The sequence below is a fragment of the Marmota monax genome, unplaced genomic scaffold, assembly GCF_021218885.2.
Source record: "Marmota monax isolate L192 unplaced genomic scaffold, Marmota_monax_Labrador192_F-V1.1 WCK01_AAM20220418_F8-fsc00038, whole genome shotgun sequence".
Lineage (NCBI taxonomy): Eukaryota > Metazoa > Chordata > Mammalia > Rodentia > Sciuridae > Marmota > Marmota monax.
The window spans coordinates 6,020,482-6,036,672 of NW_026692498.1; the positions used below are offsets into that span (position 1 = coordinate 6,020,482).

At 36.3% G+C, this 16,191-nt stretch overlaps 1 protein-coding gene across 1 annotated transcript in view; it reads right to left on the bottom strand.

Annotated features, from left to right (window-relative positions):
- The window catches only part of Top6bl (TOP6B like initiator of meiotic double strand breaks), a 94,368-nt gene that overhangs the window by 8,330 nt on the left and 69,847 nt on the right, over window positions 1-16,191 (bottom strand). The window contains exons 11-13 of the mRNA XM_046445137.2: window positions 14,097-14,218; window positions 13,314-13,424; window positions 10,526-10,624 (exon numbers count right to left, since the gene is read on the bottom strand). Of these exons, the coding sequence (XP_046301093.1) occupies window positions 10,526-10,624; window positions 13,314-13,424; window positions 14,097-14,218 (332 nt within the window). The remainder of the gene's footprint in view (window positions 1-10,525; window positions 10,625-13,313; window positions 13,425-14,096; window positions 14,219-16,191) is intronic.

Sequence of the window (16,191 nt, forward strand, 5' to 3'; positions counted from 1 at the left end):
TGATTGTACACAAAGTATTTTCATACCATTTGTGTCTTCATACATGTACTTAGGGTAATGATGTCTAACTCATTCCACCATTATTCCTACCCCTTTCCCCCCACTTCCCCACCCTCCCCTTTGCACTATCTAAAGTTCCCCCATTACTCCCATGCTCCCCCACCCCATCATCATTATGAGCCATCATCCTCATATCAAAGAAAACATTCGGCCTTTGTTTTTTTGGGATTGGCTTGCTTCATTTAGCATTATATTCTCCAACTCCATCCACTTACCTGCAAATGCCATGATTTTATTCTCTTTTAAAGCTGAGTAATGTTCCATTGTGTATATATACCAAACTTTCCCTATCTATTCATCTACTGAAGGCATCTGGGTTGGTTCTACAATTTAACTATTGTAAATTGTGTTGCTATAAATATTTATATGGCTGTATCCCTGTAGTATGCTGTTTTTAAGTCCCTCAAACACCATTTCTGATGGAGAAAATAATCAAAATCCTTTATTGTAGTTAAAAAAAAATCTCCCATTAGACAACAAAGAAACAATAAAGTTTACTCAACTCTGATTCCATTTCAACATATCATATGTATCTACATCAGAAAATATCTGGACCAATGTTTTAATTTTAGAACTGATTTAATTCTGGCACTTCACTATTCTTAAAATTAATTTTAAGAATAAAAATTGGGATTTGATTTTAATTCCATAACAGGGAAAAAACTGATATTGAAAGTTACACTATACTTTGGATAAGCAGTGAGGGAATGCCATTCTCAAAAATAATTTTTTAAATATTTATTTTTTAGTTGTAGTTGGACACAATATCTTTATTTTATTTATTTATTTTTATGTGGTGCTGAGGATCAAACCCAGGGCCTTGCACATGCTAGGTGAGCGCTCTACTGCTGAGCCACAATCCCAGCCCCTCAATAACAATTTTAATATTTTGGGGGGGTACCAGGGATTGAACTCAGGGGCACTTGACTACTGAACTACGTCCTCAGCCCTAGTTTGTATTTTATTTAGAGACAGGGTCTCACTGAGTTGCTTAGTGACTTGCAGTTGTTGAGGCTGGCGTTGAACTCATGATCTTCCAGTCTCAGCCTCCTGAGCTGCTAGGATTACAGGAGTGCATCACTGTGCCTTCAATAAGAACTTTAATTTTAAAAGTGATTTTTGAGTGTTAGTTTGATACAGAAGTTAAATGTTGGTCTTTCCATATAAAAATATAATTGTACTTTCCATGACATTCCAAGGTAAGGTAACATGCTTCCTGGAGCTTTTGCTGACACATTTTTTTTTAACTGTTTTTAGTTGTCAATAGACCTTTATTTATTTATATGTGGTGCTGATAATTGAACCCAGTGCCTCACACATGTTAGGCAAGCACTCTTCCACTGAGCCACAACCACAGCCCCTTTTGAGCTTAAGCAGATGATGTTGTGAGGTCATTTTTATTCATCTTTCAGATCAGAATTTTCATGACCCATTTATCTAACTATGGGAATGACCATCTGGGGTTATTATACTTTTGTGAACTTGGCCAACTCCATGCACAGCTGGACCAACCTGAAGGTGCAAACTCTGCCTCCAGCGCAACTGGCCCACAAGTACTTTGAGCTCTTTCATGAGCAAAAAGACCCTCTCTGGCAAGTAACATTTAACATTCTCTCCTGGGGTAAAGGGAAAGAAACTGGCAATTTGTGAATGTATATTTGTTTGTATAAGGAACTCTGCTGGACCTGACAGTTAAACACAAGCTGTTCGCCTATCCAGTGGTCTCACTCTCTTCTTCAACAATATTTTTTATTTGTATTACAGATTAAATGTTTATAATTTTTATTTATTTTCCTGGGCTATTTGTTTATTTGATTGGCTTGGAAAAGTTTTTTTAATTTTTTATTGGTTCTTTTTAGACATACATGACAGTAGAGTGTATTTTGACATACTATATATACATAGATGGAGCATATCTTCTGATTCTTGTTGTTGAACATGATGTTGAGTTACACTGGTCATGTATTCATGTATGAACATAGGAAAGTTATGTCCAATTCATTCTACTATCTTTCCTATTCCCCTTGCCTCTCTCTTCCCTTTGTCTAATCCAACGAACTTCTATTCCCCCGTCTCCTTATTGTGTGTTAGCATCTACATATCAGAGAAAACATTTGGCCCTTGGTTTTGGGGGATTGGCTTATTCACTTAGTATGATAGTCTCCAGTTCCATCCATTTACTGGAAAAAGTCATAAAGTCATTCTTCTTTATGGTTGAGTAAGACTCCGTTGTGTATATATATTTTTTCTTTATCCATTGATCTGTTGAAGGGCATCTAGGTTGGTTCCATAGCTTAGCTGTTGTGAATTGTGCTTCTATGAACATTGATTTGGCCTCATGACTATAGTATGCTGATTTAAGTCCTTGGGTATATGCTGAGGAGTGGGATAGCTAAGCCAAATGGTGGTTCTATTCTAGGTTTTCTAAGGAATCTCCACACTGCTTTCCAGAGTAGCTGCACCAATTTTCAGTCCCACCAGCAATGTATGAGTGAGGGGATGCACTCTTAACTATTTCTGGATTTTTCACCCAGCATGGCTTTTAGATATTCTGTGTATCAACAATTCATTCCTTTTATTACTGAGTATTGTATAATTGTATAGATAAACTAAAATTTGCTTATCTATTTACCTGCTGACATTGGGTTTGTTCCCTGTTTTGGACTTGTAAAAGATGCTATAAATATTAGTGTTAATGTGTACATATATGTGCATAGTTTTTATGTGTATATAGGTTTTATTTATCTTGGGTAAATACGCAGGCATGGAATAGCTAGGTCATATGGTAGGTACACATTTAACATTTATTAAACATTTTTTTAAAACTGGGGATTTGAACCCAGGGGTATTTAACCACTGAGACATATCCCCAGCCCTTAAATTTTTATATTTTGAGACAGGGTCTTGCTAAATTGCTTAGGGCCTCAATAAGTTGCTGAGACTGGCCTTGAACTTGCAATCTTCTTGCCTCAGCCTCCTGAGTTGCTGGGATTACTGGTGTGCACCACCACACCTGGCCACATTTAACTTTAAAGAAACTGTCAAATTATTTTCTGAAGTGATTGTACCATCTTTCATTCCCACAAACAGGGTATAAAAGTTCTAGTTCTTCCACATCTTGCCAACACTTGGTTTAGTCTGTTTACTTTTTCTTTCTTTCTTTTTTTGAGACATGGTCTTGCTATGTTGCCCAGACCATCCTCCAACTCTTGGGCTCAAGTGATCCTCTTGCCTCAGTCTCCTGAGCAGGGAAAACAGTACAACAGGTGCATGCCACTTCACCCAGTGATACAGTATTTTTATTCCAAATGGGTATAAAATGATATCTAATTGTGGCTTTTGCTTGAATTTTTGACTAATGATGTTGGCTTCATGTGTTTGATGTTTGTTTACTATATCTTTTTTGGTGAAGTGTATATTCAAATTTTTGGTCCATTTAAAAAACTGGCATTTTTCTTATTAATGATTTTTGAGAGTTCTTTATATATTCTGGAGACTATGGAAAGGCTATTAACTAAAAATTCAATTTCCTTAATAGATAAAGAACTAAACGTATACATGGGTGTTTCTTCCTAGTGAACTTTGGTAATTCCTATCTTTTAAGAAATCTGTCTATTTCATTTAAGTGGTCAAATGTACTGCTGTAGAGTTGCTCATACTGATGAGCAACTGATGCCACCTTTCTAGTTTCTGGCAACTGGTGCCTTCTATATTTACTCTGATTAATCTGTCTACATGTTTATCAATTTTATTAATGTTCTCAATGAACCACCTTTTTGTTTCATTTTTCTCTATTATTCTTTTTTTAAAAAATTTCTACTCTGATCTTTATTATTTCATGTCTTTTGTTTACCTTGTGTTTAATTTTCTCTGCTTGTTCTGGTTTAACCTGAAGGTAAGGAAACTGATTTGATAATATTTTCTTTTATCACACAGACATTTTCTACATTAGCAATACCCTATAAATTTTGGTAAACTGCACTTCTATTCAATTATTTCTAATTTCCCTTCTGATTTTGTGTTTATAACTAATTTATTTTCCAAATATTTTTAAAATTTTGTGTTATTGATTTTACTTTAATAATTCTATTGTGGTAAAAAATGTACTTCCTATGACTTTATTAAATAAACTTAAATTTATTGAGACCTACCTAATGACTCAGAATATGTTCTCGCTTTATAAATGTCCCGTATACTTGAAAATAATGCATGTTTTTCTGTGGTTGGGCAGAGTGATTTATAAACATCTATTAGGTCAAACTGATTGATAGTGTTACTGATGACTTCTATAGACTTACTGATTTTCTCTCTACCCATTCTATGAATTATTTTTTAAAAATATTTATTTGTTAATAGTTTTAGGTGGACACAATATTTTATTTTTATGTGGTGCCAAGGATCGAACCCAGTGCCTCATGCATGCTAGGCGAGCACTCTACCACTGAGCCCCAGCCCCAGCCCCCCATTCTATCAATTATTAAGAACATTTTGGGGCTGGGGATGTGGCTCAAGCGGTAGCGTGCTTGACTGGCATGCGTGCGGCCCGGGGTTCGATCCTCAGCACCACATACAAACAAAGATGTTGTGTCCGCCGAAAACTAAAAAATAAATAAATAAACATTTTAAAAAATTTTGTTGAAATATCTAAGTATAAATATGTATCTATTTCTTCTTAGTTCTATTAGTTTTGTTTCATGTATTTTAAAGTTCTCATAAAAGGTACTTGAATCTTTAGGGCTACAGATGGTCCTTGACCAACCATTCTATTTTCACTTTCAGTATCATTCTCAGTGCTATTACATGAGAGATTCAACATTTTATACAGTAGATTTATGGTAGATGATTCTGTACCACTATAAGGTAATACAAGCATTCTGAACTTAAAGGTAGGTGAGGCTAATTTATGATGTTCGGTAAGTTAGGTTATTAAATGCATTTTGATTGACAACATTTTCAACTTGTGATAGAACATCTGTACTGTCCTCATGATGCCTGATGCTTTCATGATGAAGTGACCTCTTTACCCCTTGTTTTGAAATCTATTTTGTCTAATATTAACACAGCCCCTAGCTCTCTTTTCATTAGTGTAGCATATCTTTTTCCATCCTTTTATTTTTAATCTTTTTGTGTCTTTAAAGTGGGATTCTTTTAGACTGCATATAGTTGACTCTTGCTCCTTTATCCGTTCTATTTTTTTAAGAGAGAGAGAGAAAGAAAGAAAGAGAGAGAGAATTTTAATATTTATTTATTTTTTAGTTCTTGGCGGACACATCTTTGTTTTGTATGCAGTGCTGAGGATCGAACCCAGGCCGCACGCATGCCAGGCGAGCGCGCTACTGCTTGAGCCACATCCCCAGCCCCCCTTTATCCATTCTAACAATCTATCTTTTAACTGGGTTTAGACCAACTTATGGGATAAATGATGTGGGTTAAACAAACCTTCTTCATAACTGTTTTCCACTGGTGTCATTGTGCTCACTTTCATTTTTCTTGTTTTCTGCCTTTTTTGGATTATTTTTATGATTCCATTTTATTATTATTATTTTTTAATATCTTTTTTTAAATTTTTATGTGGTGCTGAGGATCAAACCCAGTGCCTCATGCATGCTAGGCAAGCACTCTACCTCTGAGCCACAACCCCAGCCCCAATAATTCCATTTTAACTCCTTCCCTAGCTTATTAGTTATAAGTCCTTCTTGTGTTATCTAATGGTTCCTTTTAGCTCAGTCTGCCTTTAATATTATATCATTTCACATATAATATAAGGCCTTTTAAACGTATTTCCATTTCTCTCCTCCTGGTCTTGTGTGCTACTGTTGTCATACACTTTATTTGCATATAGGTTACAAATTGTTACTATTTTTGCTTTTAAAAAGTCAGTTATGGGCTGGAGTTGTAACTCAGTGGTAGAGTGCTTGTGAGGCCCTGGGTTCGATCCTCAGCACCACATTAAATAAATAAATAAATAAATAAATAAATAAATAATATTGTGTCCATCTACAACTAAAAAAAAAAATTTAAAAAAACGTCAGTTATGGGACTCAGTGGTAAGACATATATCCAGTATGTGAGTCCTAGGTTCAATCCGCAGCATTGAAAAAAAAAAGTCAATTATGTTTTAAAGAGATTAAAATAGTAAGAAAAAGTCTTTATATTTAATAGTATAGTAAATATAAAGATTTCCAGTGTTCTTCATTCCTTTGTGTAGACCTAGGTTCTATTTGGTATTACTTTTCTTCTGCTTGAAGGATTTACTTTACATTTCTTATCTGCTGATAATCAATTATTTCATATTTTATATGTTAGAAAAAAATATTTATTTCATCTTTGTTTTTAAAGATATTTTGCTGAGTAAAGAATTTAGGTCAGGAGGTTTCCTTAATACTGTAAAGATGCTGCACCATGTCTTCTAACTTACACTGTTTCCAAAGAGAAGTCTGCTGTAATCTTTATACTGTTTCCTTGTACATGTATAACATGGGGTTTCCCCCCTCTGCTTTTAAGATTTCCTCTTTACCACTGATTTTTAAAAATATTTTTTAGATGTTGATGAACCTTTATTTTATTCATTTATTTATATGTGGTGCTGAGAATCAAACGCAGTGCCTCACACATGCTAGGCAAGTGCTTTACCACTGAGCCACAACCCCAGTTCATTACTACTGATTTTAACTGATTTAATTATTATATGCCTTGGTGTTGCTTCCTTTATGCTTCTTGGGCTTAGAGTTCATTGAAGTTCTTAGATCAGTGGGTTTATAGATTTCATCATATTTGAAAAAATTTCAGCCATCATTTCTTCAAGTATATTTTCTGGTGTTCTGGCACAAGTCTGTACTCCCAGTGACTAAGGAGGCTGAGGCAGGAGGATTGCAAAAAAAAAAAAGAAGAAGCCAGCCTCAGCCTAAGTAACTCAGCAAGGCCCCAAGCAAAGTAGCAAAACTGTCTCAAAAAAAAAAAAAAAAAAAAAGTAAATAAAAAGGGCCAGGGATGTGGCTCAGTGGTTAAGTGCCCATGGGTTCAATCCCTGGTACCAAGCCCCTTCTTCTTTATCTTTCTCAATAATACATATTAGGCTACTTGAAATTGTACTACAGCTCACAGATATGCTAGTATTTCTTTATTTATAGTCTTTTTTTAAAACCCCAGTGTTTTGTTTCAGTAGTTTCTATTGCTGTGTTTTTCCTTAAGTGTCTTATGTGCCAATTAATACTATTCAGTGTAATTTTCCTCTCAGACATTGTAGTTTTCATCTTTAAAAGTTTGCTTTGGGTCTTTTTTGTAACTTCCATATCTTAACATGTCAATCTACCTTCTGCAATACATGGAATACAATTATAATTATAACTGTTTTATGAGAGGCAATGTCGTAGTTTTACCTGAAGGAAAATCCTCATAAAATGACTGTAAAATGCATCTACATCTTAAGGAGCTCCCATTTCTCCAGCTAAGTCAATTGGAATAGTACTAAAGTTTGTTTTCTTTTCACAGGGCTGTTGAACAAAGTAGACATCACTCTTTAAGCAGCCTGTCCGTGATTGCCACAAATTATGTGGAACCCAAAGAATGGTTTCTCATCATATTTAGTCCAAACAACTGGTTCTGTGTCTCCCTTGTAGCAAATACTACATGAATGTGATTATCAATGTAAACAGCTTAAATACTACAGAAAGTAAGCTAATTGAATGTCTTGAAAGCATTATCCACTGATCAGATGGTAAATTTTGATACTATTATTTATGATTTCACTTGACTGCAGTTCTGTGAGGCCTGAAGCCTTACCTGCCTTGGCAAGCCTCTTGTGACATGGCCACGGAGATATAACACTATGCATTAAAATGACTTTTTTTTTTTTGGATAAAGAATTTAATCTCTCACTCCCAAAAGGAATGCCAATTAAATTGTGCTGTGTCATCAACTTATCCTATTAGCTGCAGATCTTAAAAGAAATAACTCCTACCAATGACTTTTTTCTTTCCACTGAATATACATATACTATTTGAATAAGTGTAGCAGTTTTATGTTTACCATGTGAGTCTTGAAACACTAAAGATATTTTGATAATTAGTCATGATATTCTCTGTAAAAGAAAAATATCATATCATTTTCTAAATCAAACTCCACCCCTCAAATTGGCCACACTGAAAAAACTTACAAAATATTAAAAAAATAACTTTTAGTGATCTCTTTATCTACTAATTCTAACTGCTATGTCAGTTCTGGATCAGTTTTGATTGTTTTGTCATTGTGGGATGTTTCTTCCTGATTCTTAGCAAAGCAGTAAGTTTTCTATGGCTTCTAAGGTGCTACAAATATTACCTGGGTAGGTTATGGGTATTTTTTTTCTCAGTACTGGGCATTGAACCCAGATACTTGTTCATGGTAGACAAGTACTCTACCACTGGGGCTACATTCCCAGTTATTTTTTATTTTGATTTTATTGAGACAGGATCTCACTAAGTTGCTGAGGTTGGTCTCAAATTTTTTGTCTTCCTGCCTAGGCGTCCCAAGTAGTTGGGATCACAAGTGTGTGTACCTGGCTATTCCTATAAACATTCTTGAACTTTGTTTTGTAATGCCATTGAATTATCTGAAAACATTTTGATCCTTTTGGGTCTTGCTTCTGCTTTCAAATGTTGTTAGATGATAACAGAGGACTGTTTATTGTAAGTTTAGTTTTTCTCCACTCCTAAGATAAGACTCTTCTTAGTATTCTTAGTATATTCTACTTGATGCTCCACAGATTATAAGGTTTTCCTCTCTGCACAGCAGACTGAGACAGTATCCCTGGATTCCCAATTTCACCTATTCATCTTAGGGAGACCACCAAGCTTTGTCTAGATTCCCCCTCCTTGTTCTCTGTCCTCCAAATTCTCTAAGCAGTGTTCTGGGGGCAATCATTTTGCTTGATGAAACAAAATCAATTTTTTTCCATCTTTTGCAAATGACTATTCTACTTATTTCCTGATATCTAATGTCTTAAGAGCCATTGCATATATTATGTCCAGAATTTTTGTTAATTTGGGGAGGAGGCAAATCTAGTCCCTATTATTCCATCTTGGCCAAAACCACCATGTAATAATTTTATCTTTAATCTCTTTATTTATTATCTTATGCTTTAGCTCCAGAAGACTCAATCCTACAGGTTACAGCTAAGAAAGTCAGAAAAGTGGGACTTCAACTGGATCACTACTATCAGCTATACCTAAAATTGGGAGATATTCAGAATTTCCTATTATGATTCTCCCTTAAAGGAATCTAATACAAAACAAGTGGAAGATACTTGACTTTGCATGCCTAGAAATCTTTTTTTTTTTTTAAGAAGAGAATTTTTTTTTAAATATTTATTTATTTATTTATCTATTTTTAGTTTTCGGTGGACACAACATCTTTGTTTTTTGTATGTGGTGCTGAGGATCAAACCCGGGCCGCATGCATGCCAGGCGAGCGCGCTACCGCTTGAGCCACATCCCCAGCCCTAGAAATCTTAATTGATGCAACTTTAGATCTCCACATTGAGAAGGGTGAACAGATGAAAGTGTATATTTTTATTAGTCAAAAGTAAATACAGGGCTGGGGTTGTAGCTCAGTGGTAGAGTGCTTGCCTAGCACACATGAGGTTCTGGGTTCAATCCTCAGCACCACATAAAACTGAAATAAAGATATTGTGTCTACCTACAACTAAAAAATGGATATTAAAAAAAAAAGTAAATACAAGGGCTGGGGTTGTGGCTCAGTGGTAGAGCACTTGCCTAGCATGTGTGAGGCCCTGGGTTCAATCCTCAGCACCACATAAAAATAAATAAATAAAAGTATTGTGTCCAACTACGACTAAAAAATAAGTATTAAAAAAAAAGTAAATGCAAGAATCAAACCATATCATTACCATTGTAATAGTAGCTATGTGCATACCACTTTACATACATTATCTTATTCAAATTTCACAACAATAATTTTGGACATGCATCATTCCTGTTTTACTGATAAAGAAGCTGAGGCTTGGCTGCCTGCAGTGACACATGCCTATTATGCCAACGATTCAGGAGGCTGAGATAGGATGACCACAAGTTTGAGGCCAGCTAGGACAACATAGTAAGACCTGTCTTAAAATAATAAAAATTTTAAAAAGGGCTAGAGATATGGCTCAGCAGTAGAATGTTTGAGGCCCTGGGTTCAATTCCCAATATAAAAAAATTTGTAAAAGCTGAGGCTTAAGAAAAGTAAAATAACTTCCATAATAATGACAGTGGCATAAATGGAATTTAAGCAATGTCTAACCATGCTCTCAACCTCTATGTAATACTTTATTCTAGAAAGTTTTTCTAGACCTCAGGCTTCCTTGATGAAAGACTAGCCTCAGACTGTGAAATCTAAAGTACTTGTACTTTCCCACCCTGAATTCAGGTTCCCCACACATTAAAATGGAAGCTGTCCACCAAAGTACTGATTATTACTTTGCACTTACTTGCTTCATGTCACATGAGCAGTGGTGAAGAAATCGGTGCTGAGTGACATCATGAAATATTTTGTGCAGTTTGGTCCCAAGCTCCTGTGTGTCAGCTGCCTAAAATAGGCAGATAAAAAGTGCTGAGTTCCAGTACTGGAAACCAAAGCAGAAGTACTCACAGGACATTTAAATGGGGAGAGGATGATGCACACAACAATGATATTCTTCACATTGTATTCAGAGTTTCCTTAGTCTCTATGGGAGCAGGAGAGGCAGGAAAAACGCCTGGGGGTACTTGACATGAGACAGGTAGCTATGGCTCCCATAAGTCTTCCCATTTCTGTAGCCTAAAGCAAGATTCTTTAGCCAAGGTCTTGGTTCTCCTATGCCTACAGGAAATAAGAGATCCAGCTGTTCATGAAGGGGTTATAAAACTGCTTTTATGCAGAATAAGTTCCAAGAGAGCAGAGGCTCCAATGACCACTTAGGCCAATATAAGAACTCTTACTTAGACAATCCTTTTAGGGAGGAAAGGAATCAAAGAATATAGTCTATACCCACTAGAATGAGCAATAATCTTTGACACTTTATAATATAGAATTAATTGCAAGACATTAAAAGGGGCCAGGGTAATCACCCAATACAAAAAACTAGAAAACTGAAATTCAAAAAGAAGTGATCCACCCCAAAATCTCACAGGTAGAATAAAAGTTAAGCTTCTTCTAACTATCCTGGTGTTATCCACATGATCCAGAAAGGTGAAGCTATGATAAAATGTACTACTTATACCCTCTGACTCACTAACTCTACTTGTAGAAATACATTCTTGGAAATAATTCAAAATAACCAAGCTATCACCATACACAACACACACACTACACATAATTTTTTTTTTTTTTTTTTTTAATCAGGGATTGAACCCAGGAGTAACTACTAGCCACATCCCTAGAGCCCTTTTCATTTTTTATTTTGAGACACAGTTTCACTAAATTGCTTAGGGCCTTCTAAATTGCTGAGGCTGGCTTTAAACTCGTGATCCTCCTGCCTCAGCCTCCCAAGCTGCTAGCATATGCCATCGTGCCTGGCTATCACAATAAATATTAAGTGAAACACTATTTATATCAGCAGAAAGAATGTTATCAACTTAAATATCTAACATTAGAGAAATGGTTTATTAAATTAAAACAACACAGTGGAATATCGGTTAATCAAAACAAAATTCTAGGACTGTTAGAATGGGAAAATGTCGGGGCTGGGGATGTGGCTCAAGTGGTAGCGCGCTTGTCTGGCATGCGTGCGGCCCGGGTTCAATCCTCAGCACCACATACAAACGAAGATGTTGTGTCCACCGAGAACTAAAAAATAAATATTAAAAAATTCTCTCACTCTCTCTCTCACTCTTTCTTTAAAAAAAAAAAAAAAAAAAAAAAAAAAAAAAGAATGGGAAAATGTCAAATTACATATGAGTATACAATGTTTTGGTGACAACTATATGTGATAAAATATGCAAAAATTTATATTGTGATAAATGTATTAGTTATTATTTAAAATTTTCTATTATACTACTTTTTAAGAAAAAAATTAAAAATGAAGCAAGAAACATGGAATGAATGTTACCCACTGATAATTCCAATTGTTTGGCACATATTCCTAAAAGGATAGAAAGAAACTAACATTTATCAAGAGCCTAGCAAGTGCTATGTGGTTTCTCACTGTCTCAGCCTGTTCTGGCTGCTCTAACAAATTACCTCAGACCATTGAGATTATAAACAATAGAAATTTATTTCTCACAGTTCTGGAGGCTAGAAGTCAAGGTCGGGTTCTAGTAAGGGGCCCCTTTACATTTGCAGACTGCCTACTTCTCCCTTCATCCTCACTTGCAGAAGGGCCCGAGGATCTCTATGGAACATCTTTCATTATTGGCACTAATTTTATTCGTGACAGAACCTAACCTAATTATCCCCAAAAGCTCCATACCTCCTCAGATCACCATTTTGGCAGTTAGGATTTTAATGTAAGAATTTTGGGGAGATATAAAAATTTAGATGATAGCACACATTCAGTCCTCACCCTGTGAGGGTTTATTATTTTTTCCAATTTAGAAAAGGCTCAAAGAAGTTAAATGTAGGCTGAAGTCCACAAAGCAAAATCACAAATGAGTGAGGATTTGAAGCCAAACCTCTGATTCCAATACTCTCTACACCACTGTATACTGTCATATACATAAAATGCATGGTTGCTCAGTTATTTCCAATGCATTCTGTTACCCAGAGGTAGCAAAGCATTCTTCAACAAGGGATTGAGAATCACAAATCTAATCATAGTTTTCTCTTAACTAGCTATGTGACCTAAAGGAAGCTCAGATCTTAAATAATTTTTGTTGTTTGTAAAATAGTAAACATACTACTATTTATTCAACTAACACTTCTTAAAACACTTAGACCTGGTACTATGTAGAATCACAGTGGAAGCAAATGAAAATATATTCTGAAAGCACTGTATACATTACAAAGATAGGTAATAGGATGTCGTTAGAACTCTGGCACTTTTTTTTTTTTTTTTTTTTTGGTACTGGGGATTGAACCCAGGGTTACTCAATAATTGAGCCACACCCCCAGCCCTTTTTTGTATTTTATTTAGAGACAGGGTCTCACTGAGCTGCTTAGGGCCTCACTAAGTTGCTGAGGCTGGCTTTGAATTCATGATCCTCCTGCTTCATCCTCCCAAGCTGCTTGGATTACAGGCATGTGCCACAGCACCCAGCAAAACCCTGGCACTTATAAGTATCCCCCAATCTCCTACCAACCTGAAGAGCCTGGAGACATGTCTTTCGGAAGCTGCTGTTGGTGCTTCCACTCACCACACTCAGGACAGAATTCACAGCCACTGAGAGTGAGGCCTGTAGTTTCTGATGAGCCTAGAGAAAATAGTGGAGGAGACTACATTAATTTCAGACTGGTTTAGAGAATCCCTGTCCCCTAACAATAAGGGATCAAAAAAATTTTTTAAATGTTCTCTCCTCCCATAGATATGACTTAGGTGACACATGCACATTCAGAAAAAGACAAGCTGTAAGACACTGGGCAACACAGCAGGTACATTTACTGTTTTTTTTTTGTTTGTTTGTTTAAGTTTTGCTCTCTTAAGATGGCTGTTTTTTCCCTGAAAAGGGAGCTATATGAAGTAGGAAATGTGTTACCAAGTGTGCAGGATGGAGAAATTCAGAAAGATAAGAGGAGAATGTGGTATTATAAAGAATTAGGAAAACAGGGGGAAAAGATAAGGTTTAGGGAAGCAGCAGCTCCACAAGATGTGTGGGATGGGGTGATATACAGATTAGGAAGAGACACAGTTATCAGTCATTTTTCTATATTATTTTGGTCCCAATTTACTCAAACCTATCTAGAAGAAGATAAACTAAGCAAGCTGGCTATAGTGACTCTATGAAAGCCTGAGTTCCTAGGCTGGATGCAGTGTTACACTAACACCTAGGTGGCAGAGGAGGAGAGAATGGGCATAAGGGGCTGGGGGTCTGAGGCACTGTTGCTCTACATTCTCTTTTAGAAAGAAGTCGTGAATTTCTTATTACCTTGGCAGCTTGGTGATGCTGCTCTAAGACATGGTCCACCATGGCCTGGATGGAATCTCGTACCGCACTGTGGCTCTCCATGAGGATGGTGCTGAGTTGGGCTGTGAGCAAAGTGTGGAGTCCTAAGAGGGCAGAATGCTGGTAACTATGAGTGAGGATGACTATTCTTCATGTGCTGGGAGTCAGGGCTGGGATGAGGGAAGACGCCTCAGGAACCAGCAGCCACTTCTGCCTGTCCACTTTTGTTTACATGAATTCCTCCCAGCAACTCATCAATCTACCCAATTCCTACTTACAAGTAAAAGAAATTTCAGGAAAATTAAAGTGAAGAACTACATTATTTTTGAAGAAATAAATGAAGGATCCTGTTTAATGCATGCTATAAAATAATGATACTGGTAACTCTCAAAGGGAAAGAGAAAGAGGGAGAAGAAAATCTCCTGGAGAATGTGTCTAACCCTCCTCTTCTCCTACTTGAGCATCAGTGTTGAGGCAAGCTACTGTAAACAGTATGTCATTTCTTTCAGATGTATTGCAGTAAAGAAAATGTTAACACAAAGATGAGCCTGAGAACTGTTGGTATGAGGTCCTTTTAAATGGTGGATGACCTCTCAGTAAGTAACCACAGGTACCTCTAAACACCATCACTCAAAAAAGCTGACATGTAAGAACAATGGGCAAAAATATGTCACCAAACAATGGGCTATTATTTAATGATCCTGGTGCAGCAGATAGAAAGACAAATTCACTTTACTAGGAACCTAGAGAAAATGCTTCTTAATGAATATTTCTATTTTCAGGTTTCTCTACTTTTCTTTGGCTAGTCTGTTCAAAGACATCCCAGTGAAGCAGCCTGAGGCTGGCTGGCTTTTCTTAGGACTGTATTAAAAATGAAAGTCAGGGGGCTGGGTTGTGCTCAGAGGTAGAGCACTTGCCTAGCATGCATGAGGCACTCAGTTCAATCCTCAGCACCACATAAAAATAAAATAAAGATATTGTATCCACCTAAAACTAAAAAAATAAACATTAAAAAAAATGGAAGTCAGAAGAACATTTCCTCCACAAGACACCATGATGCTTTTCTGGTAGAGAAGGTAAAATATGGAAAAAGGAGTTGGAACTAGAATTAGGAGAACAAAGATTTTTGGATCACTTCTGCCATCAATAGTGGTGACTGGGTCATTTCACTTTCCTCACTTCAAATATGTTCTTTCAGATACATTGTATAGATAAACTGGGGTAGTGGAAATGAAGTATTTTGAAATGTACATGCAGTATTCAAAGGGGAAATAATGCTATTGCTATGATGACTTAGCATGTTCTACAGTCTGATCCTAAGAAAAGCCTCAAGAAATGAGACTCTTCTGAAAGCAGACATTTAATTAAAAAGCCAAAGTTCATTCCTAAAACTGCTGATACCACCAGATGCTTCTGACGTTGTATAAAATAATGAGTTAATCATAGAAAAGTTACCATGACAAGGTGGGAAAAAGGCCAAGGAAGTGCTTTTTAAAAGATGCATGGAAACAGGCTGTAATTCTGAACAATCTGTTTCCTAAAAGGAGGAGCTCTGGAGAAAGCTTTCAAGGATTACAAGAGGGGGAAAGACAAGGTAAAATTAGTGTATCTGCATCAACCTCCTCTCACTATCTCCCCTTCAGAGACTAGTCCTAAATTACCAGATTATAAGATTTAAAAAGACACTTGCTATGTTTTCTAATGTAGTGATGAATTTCTTTTTTGGTACTGGATATTGAACCCAAGAATGCTTTATCACTGAGCTACATCCCCAACCCTTTTACATTTTTTTTTTTTTTAATTTTGAGACAGAGCCTCACTAAGTTGTTGAGGCTGCCCTCAAACTTGTGATCCTTCTGCCTCGGCCTCCCAAAATGCTAGGGTTATAGGTGTACACCACTGCCTGACAGCAGCGATGAATTTTTCTTTTAAATTCAATACTCATTACAACTATTCAGACACTGTAGACCGTCAGAGTCAAGCTAAACAGAGGTGTATAAATTACAAGAATGACAGCACTGTTTCTGAGATCTTAAGGTATAATCCTAAGGTTATCCTCTGGCAGATGTTCTTAAAA